The 18287-nt window shown below is 38.3% G+C and overlaps 3 protein-coding genes and 1 long non-coding RNA gene across 4 annotated transcripts; 3 read left to right on the forward strand and 1 right to left on the reverse strand.

Annotated features, from left to right (window-relative positions):
• The first annotated feature begins 1261 nt into the window (after nucleotides 1–1261).
• On the forward strand, nucleotides 1262–10146 carry LOC113699125 (GPI ethanolamine phosphate transferase 1). The gene is made up of 18 exons (XM_027219245.2): nucleotides 1262–1730; nucleotides 1880–2071; nucleotides 2182–2337; nucleotides 2927–3220; nucleotides 3663–3880; nucleotides 3981–4055; nucleotides 4201–4267; nucleotides 4546–4871; nucleotides 5406–5639; nucleotides 5732–5919; nucleotides 6965–7106; nucleotides 7201–7309; nucleotides 8000–8102; nucleotides 8182–8368; nucleotides 8510–8608; nucleotides 8696–8754; nucleotides 9199–9304; nucleotides 9634–10146. Exons 1-18 carry the CDS (start codon nucleotides 1493–1495, stop codon nucleotides 9796–9798), a joined length of 2958 nt encoding a protein of 985 aa, XP_027075046.1. The 5' UTR covers nucleotides 1262–1492; the 3' UTR covers nucleotides 9799–10146.
• An 843-nt stretch (nucleotides 10147–10989) lies between these two features.
• Nucleotides 10990–13829, reverse strand: LOC140010324 (uncharacterized). The gene is made up of 2 exons (XR_011817610.1): nucleotides 13697–13829; nucleotides 10990–12889 (listed from the first exon to the last, which is right to left on the reverse strand). It is a non-coding gene; the product is annotated as an uncharacterized lncRNA (long non-coding RNA).
• On the forward strand, nucleotides 11062–13925 carry LOC113698199 (senescence-associated carboxylesterase 101). The gene is made up of 4 exons (XM_027217914.2): nucleotides 11062–11198; nucleotides 11284–11656; nucleotides 12364–12945; nucleotides 13020–13925. Exons 1-4 carry the CDS (start codon nucleotides 11182–11184, stop codon nucleotides 13848–13850), a joined length of 1803 nt encoding a protein of 600 aa, XP_027073715.2. The 5' UTR covers nucleotides 11062–11181; the 3' UTR covers nucleotides 13851–13925.
• Nucleotides 13926–16805: 2880 nt separating this feature from the next.
• On the forward strand, nucleotides 16806–18274 carry LOC113699088 (peroxidase 31-like). The gene has a single exon (XM_072056949.1). The coding sequence runs from the start codon at nucleotides 17077–17079 to the stop codon at nucleotides 18094–18096; it is 1020 nt and encodes a 339-aa protein (XP_071913050.1). The 5' UTR covers nucleotides 16806–17076; the 3' UTR covers nucleotides 18097–18274.
• Nucleotides 18275–18287: the final 13 nt, after the last annotated feature.

Here is an 18287-nt window from a genome sequence, read left to right on the forward strand (position 1 = left end):
AAAAGAAAAGGGGGGAGCCTACTCTGCTCTGTCGACTGTTTGACAATATTTGAATGAGATCGTGGGTATGGCAAACCCAAATCCAATTCAATTTCAAACCGTGGGTATGATCATTGGTGCAAATTTTTTCTAATTTAAATTTATTTTACGCCTTTATTGACGGACCTTCTTTTCGCCCATGTCCATCTAAATACGCTACTGTTGTATCACTTATTAGCAGATCAGTAACCACGTGAAAAATCCACGTGAGAAAAAAAAAAAAAAAAACCACGTGAAAAATCCACTGTTGTACTCCGCTTTGGCCTTGTTTGGTAGGTAAATTTTTAAAAAATTTTAGTTATAGTAATTTTTAAACTATATATTTCAAAAAAAATTTTAAAAATTTATACAAAAAATTACAATAAAATTTTAAACAGATGTTCAAAAAATTCACTTATCAAACGGGATCGAGACAAATGTCACAGTAACATTTCTCTTGTATAGTTAATGAAAGTGTCAGGAGGGTGACAGTTCATTTTATAGGAATGGAAAAATCACCATCCAAATACATGTTTTCGCAACCAACTTTCGCTAGAGGATTTGGTCAACATATAGTCACATGGATTGTGACGTGGAAGTTAAAGGTTCAAATCTTACCTTTTATGGGACTTCTTCTAAATTTATATTCGTTTAATTTGATGGTGGGTCACCTTTTATGCGACTTTTTTGAAATTTATATTCATTTTATTTGATAGTGGGTCAGTTTCGTCGGTTCTTTTGACTTAATTAAACCACTCCTCTTAGAGTAAGTTAGGAAAAAATACACATATTTTTCCTTTGCTTTTCTTTGTGCTTCTAAATGGAAAGATATACTTATAGTAAGAAATTTAGATTAAACTTCTACTAAAATTTACTATTTGTAGAAGTACGAAAATTGATGAAATGGGAAGAATACTTCTTAAACAAAATTTTCGTACGTCATAGTCACCCTTTCCGTTTTGATATGAAAAAAAAACTTTGTTTGGACATAGTATTATTTCAAATAATTATTTGTAATAATTACTATAACACTTTTTATAATATGATGTGTGTGAGATAAAAAGGTGATTGGGAATATAAAAAGGTAGATTGAGAAATGTGTTTATGATGCAAACGAAATTTTTTTTTGAAAAATTATCTATCCAAACATACATGCGAGAGCTGGTTGGATGTTTTTTAATTTATTTATTTTAAAATTTTTTATATCTACTCCAAAACGAAAAACAAAAGAAAGAAAGAAAGAAAGAAAGACTAAAAGGTAATTTCGGTTTTATTCTTTAATTTCCACGAAGTTGGTGACCAAGATTGCCGTTATGAAGTACCGTTAAATTTACCGTTACGTGCACACTACTGGTCGCGTTTCACGCCTCGGCGAAATCCCGCCGTCGTAACTTCTAAGACTGTTTGTATTGACGGTCGGGATCTGTCTGGCGAGCAGTTAACTTTCCGACTGAGAGAGAGAATTGAAACAAAGATGAGAGGCGACGGTGATGGGATCTTGGGCGGAGGAAAGAGATCAGAAAGCAGCCTCAAAGTTAGACAAAAATGGCTCAAGAGGAAAGAAAAGTGGCTGGTGGTTCTCGGGGTGGTCTTGCACGCAGTGTACATGCTCAGCATCTTCGACATTTATTTCAAGACCCCAATTGTTCACGGCATGAAACCTGTCACCCCTCGCTTCACTTCTCCGGCGAAGCGCCTTGTTCTTTTAGTTGGTAATAGTTGCATGCCACCTGCTCGACAATTTATCCCTAATAAGACTTCATTGCTTGTGCTTCCTTGTCTTTTTGTGCATTATTGGTGATTTTTTCGATTTTCGACTTCGGATGTCTATATCGGTATTCACGGTAAATTATTGTTGCAGCGGATGGCCTGAGGGCAGACAAGTTTTTCGAGCCTGATTCAGATGGCAATTACCGGGCGCCGTTTTTGAGGAGTGTGATTAAAGAACGAGGTCGGTGGGGAGTTTCCCATGCTCGTCCTCCTACAGAATCTAGGCCTGGGCATGTGGCTATTATTGCTGGCTTTTATGAGGATCCAAGCGCTGTCACCAAAGGTGGGATTCGTTATGTTAGTGTTACTGTATACTATGTTAGTAGTTCATTCTTGCACCAGCTTAGGCGACTGTTTGCTAAAGACTGATGATAGCATGTCACTGATTGGCAGGGTGGAAAGCAAATCCAGTTGAATTTGATTCAGTATTTAATCGCAGCCGTCACACAATTTCATATGGCAGCCCTGATATTGTTCCCATATTCTGTGGTGCTCTGCCGCATAGCACGTGGAATACATATCCTCATGAATATGAAGATTTTGCTACTGGTATGTAGCAAGATTACTTACTCCGTTGGGTTTGTTGTTATCTGAGGTAGATTCGCCTGTTTGAGTTTTTTTATTTCTTGGGCTTAGACTGAACAAAAGTTGTTATGGAGAAAGTACCTATAACATGTAGCCTATTACTTATAAAACTTCGCTTTTTGGGTTGTAGATATGGTGAATGCTATCCATACATCCTTTGAGCATGTCAAATTCTTCCCATTAGAAAGAGGCTCACATGCTTCAGAAAAGGTCGATGGATGTTAAAAATTTGCCTTTTTTCAAGATTTATCTCTATACTTCAATGTTCTATTGGACTGTACATGTCATCCCCCCCCCCCCCCCTTTTTTTTTAAGATTCTATCCATTGAGTGGCTTAAGCAAATGGAGAAAATTTTATAGGCAAAATTATGTTGAAGTAAAACACTCATATGTTCTAATATTTTAAGGGTCAAGCATATCGTGAGAACAAACATATTTTGAGATCTTGATGGCAAGAGGATTTGTGAACGAAAGAGTAATTATTGTTGTAGTCACTAGAAACATCCAAATTTAATTTCTTCTATGCTTTATCAATACTTTAGTGTTCATGCAGATGCATCTTTTCTGGATGAGTGGTCATTTGATCAATTAGCGAGCCTTTTGAATAGGTCAAATGAAGATCCAAAGTTGAAGCAGCTACTTCTACAGGACCATCTTGTCATATTTCTTCACCTTCTTGGTTGTGATTCCAACGGTCATGCTCATCGGCCCTATTCATCAATTTATCTCAATAATGTTAAGGTTGTTGATCATATTGCTGAAAGAGTTTACAATCTCATTCAGAGTTACTTCAAGGATGACTTGGCAGCCTACATATTCACAGCAGATCATGGAATGAGTGACAAAGGTTAAAAATTTTTTTGAACTCGTCTTCCTTTCTCTTACATGCGAAGTCCTATTCTTGCAGGGGGCATGTTGCATATATGTATTCTACTCAGATAAACATTTAGGCATATATGCAGATGCATGGATTTATGCAGACAGAGAGAAGAATGTGCTCATTTGGTTAATATCAAGTCTTAATTTTCTTCTTAAGCAATTTTCTACCCCAGTAATATAGGTTGTTTATTTAAAGCAAAGCAGAAGGATTTACGATTTTATTTATATATTACTTGTCTTTCGTTTGGGCTTTTTATTTGTTATAGCCTACTGGCATAGGCATGGCTTTCATTTTCCTTTTGCCTTCTTGAGATTTCATTGTCATTTTGTTTTTGAGATATTTGATTCAGGTTATTTTTCAAGTTTTGTGTTTCTTGCCCTTAGTCTGGTGACTTCTATATTTGTTTTAGGAAGTCATGGAGATGGGCATCCTTCAAATACTGATACGCCTCTTGTTGCTTGGGGGGCTGGTGTTAGACATCCCGCGCATAATTTCTCTGGTGATCAGTTGGAGGGTGCTGTTCAATTTGTTGATGAACACAAACACAACATGCCAACACCTAGAGAGTGGGGTCTTGAAGGCATTGAGAGGGTGGATGTTAATCAAGCTGATATTGCTCCACTGATGGTTGTACAGTTGTTCTTGACTGGTATCTTTTCGTTTCATGATTATGTTTTTTGTTTCACCCACAAATCAATTTCTTATATGCTCATCAATTTATCTGCAGTCAACTCTTCTTGGTTTGCCATGTCCTGTTAACTCAGTTGGAAACTTGCCTCTTGGTTATATTGATTTTAATAAGGTAAATTGCAATAAATAAATGTCTTAGAAAATTTTTGTGCCTTCTGACTGCAGAATGAAGGTCCCTTCTCTGGTTATGCATCATCATTTAATTGACACTGACTGCTAAAGGGGTACCTAAGGTTTTTGTGGGTTCTTATGTTCAGGTGGACAAGGTTGAAGCTGTATTAGCCAATACAAAGCAGATTCTCAATCAGTTTCTTCGCAAATCACGTATCCTTCCTGACTACAAAGGAAAATACCTTTGATGTGGAAAGCAGGAAAACTTTTGGGTAGTTGGGGATGGGAGGATAAGCATCTTGAAGCTTTTTCATGGTTTCCCCGTTCATGTCATTTTTTTATGCATTCCAACTTCTCGTCACCTATTCTTCTTTGCTGTTAGATTGTTATCATCGCTGGATTGTTATCATCATTTAATTATACTTTTGAATTGTAATAGACTGAGCTTGGAATATGTTCTCTATCTTTTACATTTTTCTTGACAAGAATAGAATTGAAGCAGTCAAATTCTCTAAATTTCAAGCCTTTTGAACCATTGAAAAACTACAACTTGGCATTGGAACGTATTGAACATTTAATATCCATCAGAGATTATGAAGCTGCAAGGAAGCTATCTGAGCATTTACGAAGATTGGCGCTTGAAGGACTGCATTATTTTCAGACTTATGATTGGTTTAGGCTGATGGCAATTATTACTTTTGGTTACATTGGCTGGATGATCTATGTTCTGCTTCATGTCTTGCAATCTTATACATCATTGTCTGAAAAATTGGTGGAAAAGAAGCAAATGGTTCATCTGAGAAAGAATACTGGGAAGGTAATTTGATTGTGTAATGATTCATCCATAGGTAGTCATGAAAGAACATGATTTTTTGGGGAATATGGGGCATTTGAGTGAGCATCTTGTAAATAATTAAATACAGAGTACAACTCTTCCTACCATCTAGCTTTGAATATAAAAAAAGTACACATTCACTCATAGACAATGGAATTTAGTGTTCGTGCCTGGTGAGTGGGATGTAGACATTGAAGTTTGAAACCATATATATACAGATAATTTGAATTTCCCGCTTATGAAGTACTGAATAAAATTCAGATTTTATCTTGACTGTAATTTTGGAAAACTAAGCGTAAATATTTTTGTAAACCAGTGGTGGCAGTTCAACCTTTTATGTGAACTGAATTGGATTGTGAGGTGTTCTTGTGAGTTAAAGATTTTTGTGGAGATGTTACCCAATGCTTTTGTGCGGTTTAACTTTCTGGTATTTTATTTGGACAACACTATGAAAATATTATTTATTCTTAAGCTATTTATAGTATCTCATTTCTCAACTTATCTCAATTGTGCCAGGTATACTTTATAGCATGTCTGTTTTCATGCCTAGTGTGCTCTCTACTGTTGCTGGAGCATTCTCCTCCTCTGTATCATGCGTATGCTGCGATGACAATATTTCTTTGGACACAAATATTTAGTGAATATGAGTTTCTACTATTTTTATGGAGGGATCTACAGAGGAGAGAATCTCGCTACTTCATTAAACTCATAGCAACCTGTATTGTCTCAATACTCATCCTTGAGATGCTGGTAAGGCTCTTTAGCATATTTTAGTTATATTCTGATTAGTAATTTCGTTTATTGTGTAGCCAGGATTTAATTTTTGTTTATGTATCATGTAGGTCAAAAGTTTCACAGATAGGAAATTGTACACCTGGTGTTTCTGGACTGTTGGGGTTGCTGCTCCTATTTATCTTACCCGCTCAATACCATGGAAATCTAGGGTGCCAATTATAGTTCTGCTGGCATGCTGGTTCTTGTCCATTTTCACTTTGATGCCTGCTGAAATTCCAGAGAACACTTGGCTAGTGTATGTGCTGCTTCCTTTTTACTTTTATCTTGCTTTCAATTAGTCAGTCATGTATAGATTTGGTATTGGATCAAGTGGTATGAACAAGAACTTAGGGACCTGTTTGAACTTGTCCACGAAGTTAGTTGCATGATGTTTGTCCTTGCCTTGTTGATAAGAAATTAAACCAGTTGTTTTCATGATCAGGTGTTAAATTGACAAAATGAATTCCCTTCAGTAACTGCTGAAGCCACTTTGGCCTTTGTCAAATCCTAGGTGTATTCATTCAAACAATGAATGTTATTTTGCTTTGGCTTTTCATGCTAATACTTCTGATCTTACTGACCTTAATGGGCTTGGATATGTAGGAAATGCAACCTTACCTTGGATCTTTCTGATAGATGAGATTAATGTATAGCTGATGACTGTATAATTTTACCAAAGCAACCTTATTCATTCAAAGAATGAACCTTATGTTGCTTTGGCTTTTTGTGCTAATACTCCAGATCTTACTGACCTTAATGGGCTTGGATATGTAGGAAATGCTACCTTATCTTGGATCTTTCTGATAGGCGAGATTAATGAATAGCTAATTACCGTATAATTTTATGAAAACTGTTTGCTTGGATTTTTTTATGAAAATGCTAAGATATTTTTTTTTTTTTTAATACGAACAAACTTGTAGCACTGGTTGATTGGGGATCACTGGTGCTATTGACATTATTCATTGACAAGGTTCTTTCAAATTCATTTGTTTGACAAATTGCTACTTTGTGAGTTTTGGCTTATAGCAGTTATACAAGATTATGCAGCATTAGCCAGTTTGTATTTGTAGAACTTGATCACTAGATCTAGAGCTGGAGCAGTCCAATGTGCAACTTTGGCTTAATATGACTATCACGACGTACTCTTAAATAATTATCAGAAACCTTGGAAGAGGAAGCAGATATTTAGATGTTTGTAGGAAGTCTTGTATATACCTCTGTATAATTTGAAAGTGAATTGGAGTGATTCCCAGAAAGAAACAAATGTGCTCTCTTTATAATTGAATCTTCTGCTTCTATAGTGTCACTAGTGGAGTTGTCACCATGATGATTGGAGGAGTTGCTAGGCATCTGGATCTTCATTCCGAAGATGATAAATATTGGCTTAGTCTTCGTACTAATGACACAAGCAGACCTAAGTTCCCTATGCTCTTTCACTTGCAGGTATGAGTAAACCTTTTTAACTTCTGTTGAGCATGCCTTAAAAAATATCATTTCGAGAGAGATAAAATTAACATATTTATTACATTGAAAATAGATTACTTTGGTCGGCTTATCGTCAGTGATGGTGGTCTTGTCAACTTCTCACAGAACCAAAAAGCATGAATTGCTTGCTGTTCATCAACTAATAAACTGGTCAATTGCTGGTATTGATTCTTTTTTACTTATGCTTGCAATTTATGTTGCCCTTTTTTGTCACTTATTATGGATCAACATAAGTTTTTCATGTAATATTTACTGATTCTTTCAAATATCAATACTTGCTCTGTTATTCTTCATATTAAGTTTTTTGGGTTTGTACAGTGAAATTTGGTTTACTGGTTGATGGATGGTGCAATTTTCTTTCTAATCGTCACAGATAATTTTCATTAGTAGTAGTTGATCTTGTCTCAGATATGTTTAAATCATAGACTAATTCATCACGACAATATGTTTCTTTTGTTGATATTATCTTGATGGGTCAGCTAAGTCAGACACTGGATTGACTTCTAAAGTATGTTTTAAGGTTGTCACCATTACTTAACAGATATTGAATTATTTCCATGGCCGCAACAACTAGGGTATCTCTTGCAGCTTCAGCGGCTGGAGCTGGAAGTTGCTCCCCTAACCACTCTGCTTGCTTTGTATTATTTCTAATATTTACTGGTCAACATGTCTTGTGATTTTAACTTGAATAATCAATTTGCTTAAGAGTATTCCCAGGTAATCTTGAGTTCTTTTCTGGGGTTTCCAAAACTCTGTTAATTCACTGATTAAATTTTGCAGGTATCTGGCTAGTTACATTTAATTCTTTCCTTTTTCCTAGTTAAGGATGCTGACTCTCTTATTTACTGCAGTGTGTTCGATGGTCCTTCCACTATTTTCAGCTACTGGTGTCTTGTCACGTTTAACTTCCATATTTCTTGGGTTTGCCCCAGCATTTTTACTTCTTTCTATTGGGTATGTCTCTCAGAATTTGTTTGAAGTTTGAATGTCTGATAGAGATATACTGGTATAATTTTCTGTTAAAATCCTGCAGATATGAAGCTCTCTTCTATTGTGCTTTGGCACTTGCGCTAATGGCGTGGATGCTTTTTGAGAATGTGCACCGCTATTTAAGTAAGGCAAGCTTATTTTCAGCGTCTGTTAAAGCTATGCAGAACAGCATTCTAAAACACGATGAGAGATGCCTACAGCTTTCAGATATGAGAATTGCTTTGACATTTGTAAGTAATAGCCTATTCTGTCTTTGCATTCTGCAATAATATCTGAAAGTTTGAATCTCCTCCCTATCCTTGGCGCACATGGCGAGAAAAAGAGGAAATTGCACCAAAGGAAGTAAAAGCAATTTTTTCTCTTCTGTCCAGATGGTTTTCTTCAATGTCGCATTCTTTGGAACTGGCAATTTTGCAAGTATTGCAAGCTTCGAGATTTCTTCTGTCTATCGTTTTATCACAATTTTCAGCGTAAGGGAACCTAAATTCCTTTTCTCTGCTCTATTATTCGTTTTGGTGCAATACTGCATGTTTGATATATCTGCTCTTATTTTGCAGCCATTTCTGATGGCAGCTCTCCTTATTTTCAAACTATTGATTCCATTCATGCTTGTCATGTAAGTATATCTGTGGCATCTCTTTCATTGCCATTTGTTGAGTTTTCTGATAGTTTTCTTCTGATGAAATTTCTTTATGATACTTAACATGGCCCAAAGTCAATCCCTTGTCAAGTTTTTGTGAATCATAACTCTAAAGTGACATGGTGATAATTATGCTGGAGTAGCCTATTGATTATGCTAGGGAGTTACATGGCAACACTTACGTTATAACTACAAACTTTTGAGCATTTGCTCGGTATTTATTTCCTGTGATTTACCAATATTTTGTGGATTAAAATGTTTTGTCCTCGTACGTATCACCGTCCTTTTTACTTGTTTGACAAGCGTATTCATTTCGAAGATCTAATGACACTTGCTTTCACAAGGAAATTTCACTGTACCCTCCTGGTTTTTTCACTGCTATGGCTCGTGTAATTGATATGATTTCAATCTCTAATGCAGATGCGCATTCAGTTCATTAACCAAAGTAATCAGAGTTCCACTTTTGGGGTGCTATTTTCTTGTTATATTGTGTTCAGACGTGATGACGATCCATTTCTTTTTCCTGGTATGGTTTCGACTTGCATCCAATAGCGTCATTCTTCCACAAAATTTATTTATTATTTACCTGAAGTAGCAGAAAAATAGGTGGCAAAACTGATTTTATTTGAGGTATATGCCCCTGCTTCTTCCCTCGCCCCTCTCGTTCGGGTGGTGTTCCTTCCCAACTTAATAGACACGCAATAGATAGGCGTAATATATCTGGGATTTCCTTTTTGTACATAAATCAGAAAAAGACAGAGAGAGAAGCAATGTTTGAGTTTGGTACGGGTTGATTGAAGGTTTGCATTCATGTCTAAATAATATGTTTTCTGAATTTGGTATGATGTTTGACAGGTCCGAAATACTGGGAGTTGGATGGAAATTGGTAACAGCATTAGCCATTTTGGAATAATGAGCGCACAAGTTGTGTTCGTGCTCTTGCTTTTTGCTCTAACAAACGTATACACGAAAGACATCCAAACTAGCTCAGCTCGGCACTCGTCTCGTAAAGCCATGTGATTCATTTTGATCTTGAGTGTTTTTTTTTTGGGTTTGTTCCAGGGTAATGTAACTCATTTCATTTCTCAGCTTTCTGATTAGTCATTCAATTCATTGTTACACGAGGCTTACATAGGATAATAGTACTACTTGTGGTTGAGGTCACTCTCGTTCGACTATCAGGTTATTCTCTTTTTACCCTTCGGGCTTGGAGCGTCCTTTACATAAATTATATGAGCTTTTCCCAGTTATTTGTGAGATGAATTATATGAGCAACGTTCTCCCTGACTATTAACGTTTATTTTAGTACTATTGTTAATTCGCACCATTACTCGAGGTGGGCATGAATGAATGGCTTTCCCTGCTCAAGTTCTTTTCATTTTGTTTTTTTTTTTTTTTTGGTTTCCGGTTGGGTGACGGGTTCTTGTGCTTGCGCACAAAGATCTCAGTATTAAAATTAAGTAGGGAGTTGGACCTTCCTAATGCTCCCTCCAATGCTCTCATGACACGTTGGCCTGTTCTTTTTGTTTTTTTTTTTTTTTTGAAGACTGGTAGTCTAGTTATTTTTGCATTAATTTTTTTTTTTTCCCAAACACCTGTAGAAAGTAGAGACCTAAGTAAATTCCAACTCTAAAGTATCGGTTGAATTTGGTCCTTGTATCTGATAGAATTTGGATTTACTTGCTTGCATACTACCACCATTGTTTAAATAAACCCAAGTACTGTTGAAACCAGGAAATAAATTTGGATACTAACTACCAAAATTGTTTTTCCTTTTTAGTTTTTTCTTTCGATAGGAAAATCATTTGACTTACTCGGGGAGTGAGTGACCACATTCCCAACTATGAATGATTGGGTGAGTTTGGTTCCTCCATCCATGGCGAAACGACTCGAAAAACTGATGCAAGAAAAGTTGGGTGAATCAGGGTTGACACTCGATATCCATGGCAATTCTGTCTGAAGAAGATGAATGTTGGATAGGACGGATCCATGTTTCAACAGTTTTTCCTCAAAAAACAAAGAAAACAAAATAAAAGGCCTAACTCATTTACGTTCAAATTCCTAACTTTTGGATCTGTGCATTTTTATTTTATTTCTTATTGTTTCCTATTTCTTTGGTTGGAAAATGCCCACTCCTCCGCGTAAACAGGCAAGACAGCTACACCACCGCAGAAACGAAAAGAGGAAACAGGCCCGAAAGTGGCAGGAAAATTTCAGTGGAAAGACCGGGCACCTCTCTTACGGGGTCCGTAATTAATTTATTGACCTACCGAAAGTTTGTTTCTTAATTCTTATCATCGTCCATCTCTCCAGTTATTATTATGATACAGTAGTATTATCAAACTTGGAAGCTCAGTTGTTGCGGACAAAGCACGTCACGGTCACCCACCCCAGAACTAGAAAATGAGCCAATCATGCAAGTAAGCAATGATCCTCTCCCTATTAACTTAACGTATGAGTGCCCGCCGAAATCCCAATTCCAATTTGTCGTCTTAACGGTTGCAGGTTTAGCAGTGGACTGGAATTGGCAAATTTGGTGGTAAACTCAGAACTGCTCCATCGTTCCTGGGATGCAATTTCTGACCTTGAAAAACGTTCCCGCACACATGTTCCAGACCTTCCCTTATCTGTTGAATACAAAGACTCTGAACATCCAGGTGTGGGTACCATCGTCGCCTTCGCTTGCCCGCCATCCTCTGTAAATGTGCAGCAGCTTGAAAGAGTAGGTACAGACTTGGTTTCAGCAGATGAAATTGCCGGCTTCTTTTCTATGTTTGACTTCGTGCGGACCAAAGTCAACCCATCCTTCTCCGTCCACAAAGCTGCTGCATCGCTTTTTAGCTCTCATATGCACTTGCTCTCCCTCCTGAAAGAGAAGGTAAATTTCTTCTTTTATGCAAGCCACATTCATGTCTTAAAAATCACGGCTAAATTGGGTAGGATTTTGTATTGCCAGTTAAATGGAGTTGGAATTTACCCTTCGATTTCAGTGTTGTTTTCTACTATCAGCTAACATATAGTATTTCAAAAGGATAATAATCGACTCCGCCATATCACGCGATGGATTCAAGAAACCCTTTAGAAGAAGATTTTCTATTGTCTCGTTGGAGGTATTATATGGCTGTTAGAATCCCAGTCCCGGGGATGCTGTCCTTAATAAAACCACCCAAATGGATTCAAAAATCAAGAACACAAAATGTACCTCTAACTGCACTCGAGGCTTCACTTTACTTCAACCATGGTGGGTCTTTTAGGAGTAATGGCCTTTCTGCGCGTACAACATACATGTAGTAGTGTTTTACATTCACGAGCTTGAGCATGTCGGCCTGTAAAGAGGTTAAGAAATTGGCGTGATGTATAATTAGGCTAAATCCAAGAGTGTTATTACTTGATCCCTACTGCTCAATCTCAAGACAGATCACACAATGGTCATTGATCAATCCAGCATTTGCTTTTCTTGTATCTGAAAGTGAAAGATGGTGAGAAGGTCGTATGGATTACCTATGGTAGTGCTTAACCTTTTTGAGTGCTGATCACTCAAACTTTCTTGTGGAAAGCAACTAATTTTGCCCTTTCTGAATGCAGCATGGCAATTCCCGTCCACTAATCATTACAGGCCAGTCCATGGGAGGATCAATTGCATCTCTTTTTACTTTATGGCTTCTTGGCGACATTCCCACCAAGGCCACCAAACGTCCACTTTGTGTCACCTTTGGCTCGCCACTTCTAGGTGACCGCAACTTCCAGAATGCTATATCGGAACGTCCAACATGGAATTCATGCTTTTTGCACGTAGTCTCACCTCAAGATCCTATTCCCAAAACCTTTGTCTCATCCTATGGTTATCTTAGTAACAGTTCAATTTCCCAAACTGGCTACATGCCAGTTGGTACATTTTTGTTTTGCTCAGAAAGAGATGGAGATAGTGCTTGTTTCGAGGAACCTCGATCTGTTGTGCAACTCATGTTGGCAATGAGCTCAGAACTCGAAGAAGAGCAACGACAGAAAAGGAATTTTCAAAATGTAGATTACGGGCTCATTTTGGAGCGTCTAAAACGCTATAATCCAGTACGTAAGGAATATTCACCTCTTCATCAATCAAATATAAATCCTGTTGAAGCAGAAACTATGATACAGTTGGAAGCTATTGGAGTCAAGAGATTACAGGTAAGTTACATTACCATAATACATGATGAAAGTCATTTTTTCTTTAAAGGATATTGATCTCAACAAGACGGCAGGGAAATCAGGGCAACCGTATGACTACCTCTCTGATAGCAAATGTAGCAAGCTGGACGGAAGATTATCTAACACAGAGGAGGAATATCTTTGATCCTACAAAGAAACTGAATGACATAAAAATAGATATGGCTTATCTGGAATGGTATAAGAAGGTGTCGGTTGAGCAGGGAGGATACTATGATAGTTACAAACTTTGGCGCTGGAAAAGTAGGGATGAAATCAAAAGCAGACATGAAATCATGAAGCGCAAGAGAATTCTCACTCGATACTGGAGAGGCATAGTTGATGAAGCAGAGCAAATGCCTCAAAAAGAAGGTTTGGCTTTTCGGACTCGTGGGCTTTATGCAGGAACCAATTACCGAAGAATGGTTGAACCACTTGACATAGCTGAATACTACGGTGAGGGAAAGAAAGATTATCTAACTCAAGGAAGACCCAAACATTACAGGTTGTTGGAACAATGGTTGAACGAGGACAAGCAGCCTGGGACTGGGAATAGAAACTCAAGGAGCAAGGCTTGTAGTCTCACAGAGGATTCTTGCTTTTGGGCTCATGTGGAGGAGGCTACTATATGTTGCAATGTATTGAAGGATGGCCAAAGCAGCCTAAAAGACAGAGAAACATCAAGGAAAAGGCTCGTTGAATTTGAGCAATATGCCATGGATTTGATAAATACCTATTCGGTGTCTGTTGAGGTTTTCCTGGAGCAGAGCAGCTTCATGCAATGGTGGAATGGGTATTCTGAACTCATCGACCTCATAGGAGGATTTTTATGTCAGTCTCCCTTGAGGGATTTCATGAAGAACAAGCGCTATAGAAATTATGCTTAGGGAGTCGGAAAATAATAATGATGTGTAAAAATTGCTTGGGTCATTTTTCAACACAATAATAGAAAGGTAACAGCAGCCACCATCTCAGGAAAGGAGTCACGAGATTCCAAAATGGAAGTGTGGGCCATTTTTTAGTTGTAGCATCCAATGCCTGCATGGATTTGAACCCTATCTATCACCCCTTTCAATGGAGAAACCCCAAAAAAAAAAAGAATTAAAAAGAAAAGGTTGTCAACTCATCCTTTTAGGCTTTTACTAGTAGAAGAATAACTAATGACATAAGCACTTTTTTTTTTCCTTTTAAAAAAAAAAAAAAAAAAAAAAGAACGGTTGGAGAAGTAGTTGTTCCTTGAATGGCAATTGGCAAGTTCAATTTTATTGGAGACCGCAAATTAGACTAAACAGGGGAGGTGGGTACTAAGATCATGTGATCAGGAAACAATTCCCGGCCGGTATTTTAATATCACCCAAATTTGCTATGAATATTTGATTGTTTAAAAGTAACACATCCTCCAACGTAATATGCATTTTAGTTTCACCCCCCTTCCTTATTTGAGGTAAAATCGGCAACGCAATTAGGATTTTAACCCATTAAAGTCTCTCTCAACTTCACTTGCAAATCGAAATTATGCACTTTGGTGACGGATTAAAATCTTTCATGCATTAATAGGTGTGATAAATTTTAGCACAAGCAAATTCAAATGCATGATGTATGATTTCTGTTTGAATTTGGAGTTGTCTTTTTGTATGTTCATAATGCAATCAATACCTATTACTAATATTTTTTTTTAAAAAAAATAATTACACACTATAACGTAAAAAATAATAATAATTACACACTACAGTAACTCTTAACGTAATTAACAAGTAAGTGCTCAAAGAATTTGTTTACAGTAGTATTGTCCCATGAACTGATAAATTGCTGGCACCCACCTGTTCTCTCCCGGTAATCAAGGTCCATAGCTGGCCTGCTATAATTGGCGAACAACGCGCCGCAATACCACATACAAACTACACAAGGCGAGTTACTTAAGGCTAATCGATATAAAAGACAATTGAGAATTTGGAAAGAATACCGTGCGGACCCACAAGGCTGGCTGGATCATGAAATACAGGGAACGGAAACACCCTCCCCTGTTCCGGAGATTCTATTGGCCTCAAACCCGGTATTGGAGATTTGACTAAATGCATAAAAACTTGTTTTTCACCAGATTAGACTTACATAATCATCATTTAATGTATTGTCTCTGGTCATGGTGCTGCACTTTCGTCATGTCCTCCCATAACAAATTTTGAAACATTAATGCCCTAACATTCTCCGTCTCCGTCCCAATCCTCTGGCTTTGAATTCACAGCTGTAATTTAAACCCTACACCCCACCCCAAAAACAAAAACAAAACAAAAAAAAAAGCCACCAATTGCTTGTGAATTACAGCCCAAACGAATCACGACGCAATTGCGTGATTGTTCAATTATGCAAAGCAGGTGATGGTAGCTCCATCTTTAATTAGACCAACCAATGCTATGCAGATGCTGGCACATCCCATCGTATGAGTTGTCCGCTTAAAGCCATTGAAACCAGAAAGATGGAAGAATATCTTGTCTATGGAAAAAATACGTAGGTATTAGTCGGATCACGACGGGCCTCGTCAGTCGAGGATAAAATGAAGGCTTCTCTTTAATTTTTTTCTTCTTTTTTTTCCCACACCAAAGTCTTACCCATTTGCATCTTCCTCTTTTTTTTTTTTTTTTTTTCCTGGGTAAGAATATGCATCTTCCTTAAATCTATTTATTTTATAACTCTATTTATTGTCACTTGAGGCAAACTGATTCGAATTGAAACTTGGCAAACAGTGATGAAGGTCGTCCACGACCGCCGTCAGGTTTTAAAGTTATTTTCTATCAAATTCTTTTTACGTTTTTATGAATATGTTTTTTAATTATTTTTTTATCTCATATAGATTTATATATATATATCAAATTATTATAATATATTTTCTCTAAAAACTTTAGAAAATTATAATCTAAACAAGACCTAATTAGCAGCTTGGAATATTAACGTAGAAATCCACAAACAAAAAAATTGGGAAGAAAACAAGAGCATGCGATGCGTGATCCAAGGATTCCAGATGCAACACCACCGACGGGACGACCGTGCAAACTGCAAAGTGCAAACTCTGCACTGGTGGACCCCTCCACCCCATTGCTGGCCCCCGTGATTAATGCTTAAACCATTTGCCGCGTGTTCCCAAGTCTCCCTTCATTAGCCCCCACAGCCCAAAACCTAATACTTCTTCCCCTGCGTCTCCCTCTCCCAACCGGATCCCCCCGGCGGGGGGGCACAAGGAGTTAATTTTTTTTTAACAATAATAGTATTTATATAATCTATTTTATCCCATCATTATAGAAGGGGAGGGGGATCTAACCTACGAAAGGAAGTCATTGAAGTGACAAGTCATAAATAGTGATCGATGGTAGTAAATGTTTAAATTCTTGATCTTTCACCCACGGTTAAAAAGTCTTGGTAATGACTAACGGACCAATTGGCTATTTAATGATGCAACCAAGACTTAATGATGTGACACTTTTTAAATTTTTGTAATAATACCTTTATATGAAATATTTGTAAAACTTTATATCGGACGTATAATTATTATGCATGAAATTCATATAAATAATATTAATAAAATATTACATTCTTGTTATAAGCATGTACAAATAGTTAAAAAACAGTTATAACTTATTTTAGAAAATGTTACACTATTCTAGGCTAGAATTTCTAGCATTGACAATCGTCAATGGCCTGCATCTCTTGCGAGAGGAAAGCAGTAAACAAACTTTTTTTCCCCTTTTTTTAAACCTAATCTAATTAGATTTACCCTTCTCCGTTACTAATTAAGGTGACACAGTCCTCATAAGTACTGCAAGAGTAAAGAAGTTCTCAGCTTTCTTTTTTTTTTTTTTGGTTCCTTTCTTTTAATCTCATCTCTAAATGCAGAGGCGGCATTATTGGTTCCCCTCTCCACCATCTAATCCCCACTAAGTGATACTAGTCGCGTAGCCCAGAGGAGGGAGAACAGAAAGATACAGCCAGCAACTTCATTCTCTCTCTCTCTCTCTCACTCTGAGTCTTTCTGACAGAAGAAGATTTCCTCCTCCTCCACCCCCACCCCGGCGCATCCCCAAACAAAACCCCCAAAATTGGTTGCAGCGGTAGCGCATAGCAATGGCTTTAACAGCTGCTGCTTTACCATTCTTTGTTTTGGTGTCTTCAATATGCATTGATGTTTCCTCAGCCTCCCAATCCCATTACCGGCAAATTCGGCCCCCGCAGCTCACCACCAACTATTATCAGAAAAGCTGCCCCAGATTTGAGCAGATCATTCAAGACACCACCACTAACAAGCAGATCAGCTCCCCCACCACCGCCGCCGCCACCCTCCGCCTCTTCTTCCACGACGCCCTCCTGCAAGGCTGCGACGCCTCCGTCCTCATCTCCTCCACTCCCTTCAACAAGGCAGAACGCGACGCCGACATTAACCTCTCCCTCCCTGGCGACGGCTTCGACGTCGTCGTCCGCGCCAAGACCGCCCTCGAGCTCGCCTGCCCCGGCGTCGTCTCCTGCGCCGACATCTTGGCCGTCGCCACCCGCAACCTGGTCACCATGGCCGGCGGCCCTTACTACCCGGTTAGGCTCGGCCGCCGGGACGGTTTAGTCTCCAAAGCATCCGCCGTCCAAGGAAATCTTCCCCTCCCCACAATGTCCCTGAGTGAAATCATAAAAATATTCGGGTCCAGGGGCTTTTCGGTCCAAGAAATGGTGGCGCTCTCGGGCGCTCACACCATAGGATTCTCGCATTGCAAGGAATTCAGCTCAAACATCTACAATTACAGCAGCGCCTTAGAGTCGGATCCCTCCTACAACCCGAGGTTCGCGGCGGCATTGAGAAATGCCTGTGCGGATTATAAGAAGAATCCGACGCTCTCAGTGTTCAACGACGTAATGAGTCCGAACAAGTTCGACAATAAGTACTTCCAGAACTTGCCGGAGGGGCTGGGGGTTTTGTCGTCGGACCGAATGTTGTACTCGGATGGGAGGACGAGGCCGTACGTGGAGCTGTACGCTAAGGATCAGGATGCATTCTTCAAGGCATTTGGTCTGGCGATGCAGAAGCTGAGCGAGGGCGGTGTGAAGACTGGAGGGGCAGGTGAGATCAGACGAAGGTGCGATGCTTTCAACAACTGATAGATATTTTGATCGAGTGAAAAATTCAGGGAGCGACTTTTAAATATTGGTTGATCCTCAGCTCTTCTTTCTTTCCTTCTTTGCTTACCATTTTTTGTATTTTTCAATTGAGAGAATTTATTTATGCATACACAAAATATTTACTAGTATTTAAAATAAAATTTTAATTTTCCTGTAATAGCACTCCTAGT

This window comes from Coffea arabica, chromosome 7c, assembly GCF_036785885.1.
Source record: "Coffea arabica cultivar ET-39 chromosome 7c, Coffea Arabica ET-39 HiFi, whole genome shotgun sequence".
Classification (NCBI taxonomy): domain Eukaryota; kingdom Viridiplantae; phylum Streptophyta; class Magnoliopsida; order Gentianales; family Rubiaceae; genus Coffea; species Coffea arabica.

Coding starts and splice junctions, on each gene's coding strand:
- LOC113698199 (XM_027217914.2), top strand. Junction 11,657..12,363: donor TCTCCCTCCTGAAAGAGAAG/GTAAATTTCTTC, acceptor TTCTGAATGCAG/CATGGCAATTCCCGTCCACT. Junction 12,946..13,019: donor TTGGAGTCAAGAGATTACAG/GTAAGTTACATT, acceptor ACAAGACGGCAG/GGAAATCAGGGCAACCGTAT.
- LOC113699125 (XM_027219245.2), top strand. CDS start 1,493: ATGAGAGGCGACGGTGATGGGATCTTGGGCGGAGGAAAGAGATCAGAA. Junction 7,107..7,200: donor CTATGCTCTTTCACTTGCAG/GTATGAGTAAAC, acceptor CATTGAAAATAG/ATTACTTTGGTCGGCTTATC. Junction 8,609..8,695: donor GTTTTATCACAATTTTCAGC/GTAAGGGAACCT, acceptor CTTATTTTGCAG/CCATTTCTGATGGCAGCTCT.
- LOC113699088 (XM_072056949.1), top strand. CDS start 17,077: ATGGCTTTAACAGCTGCTGCTTTACCATTCTTTGTTTTGGTGTCTTCA.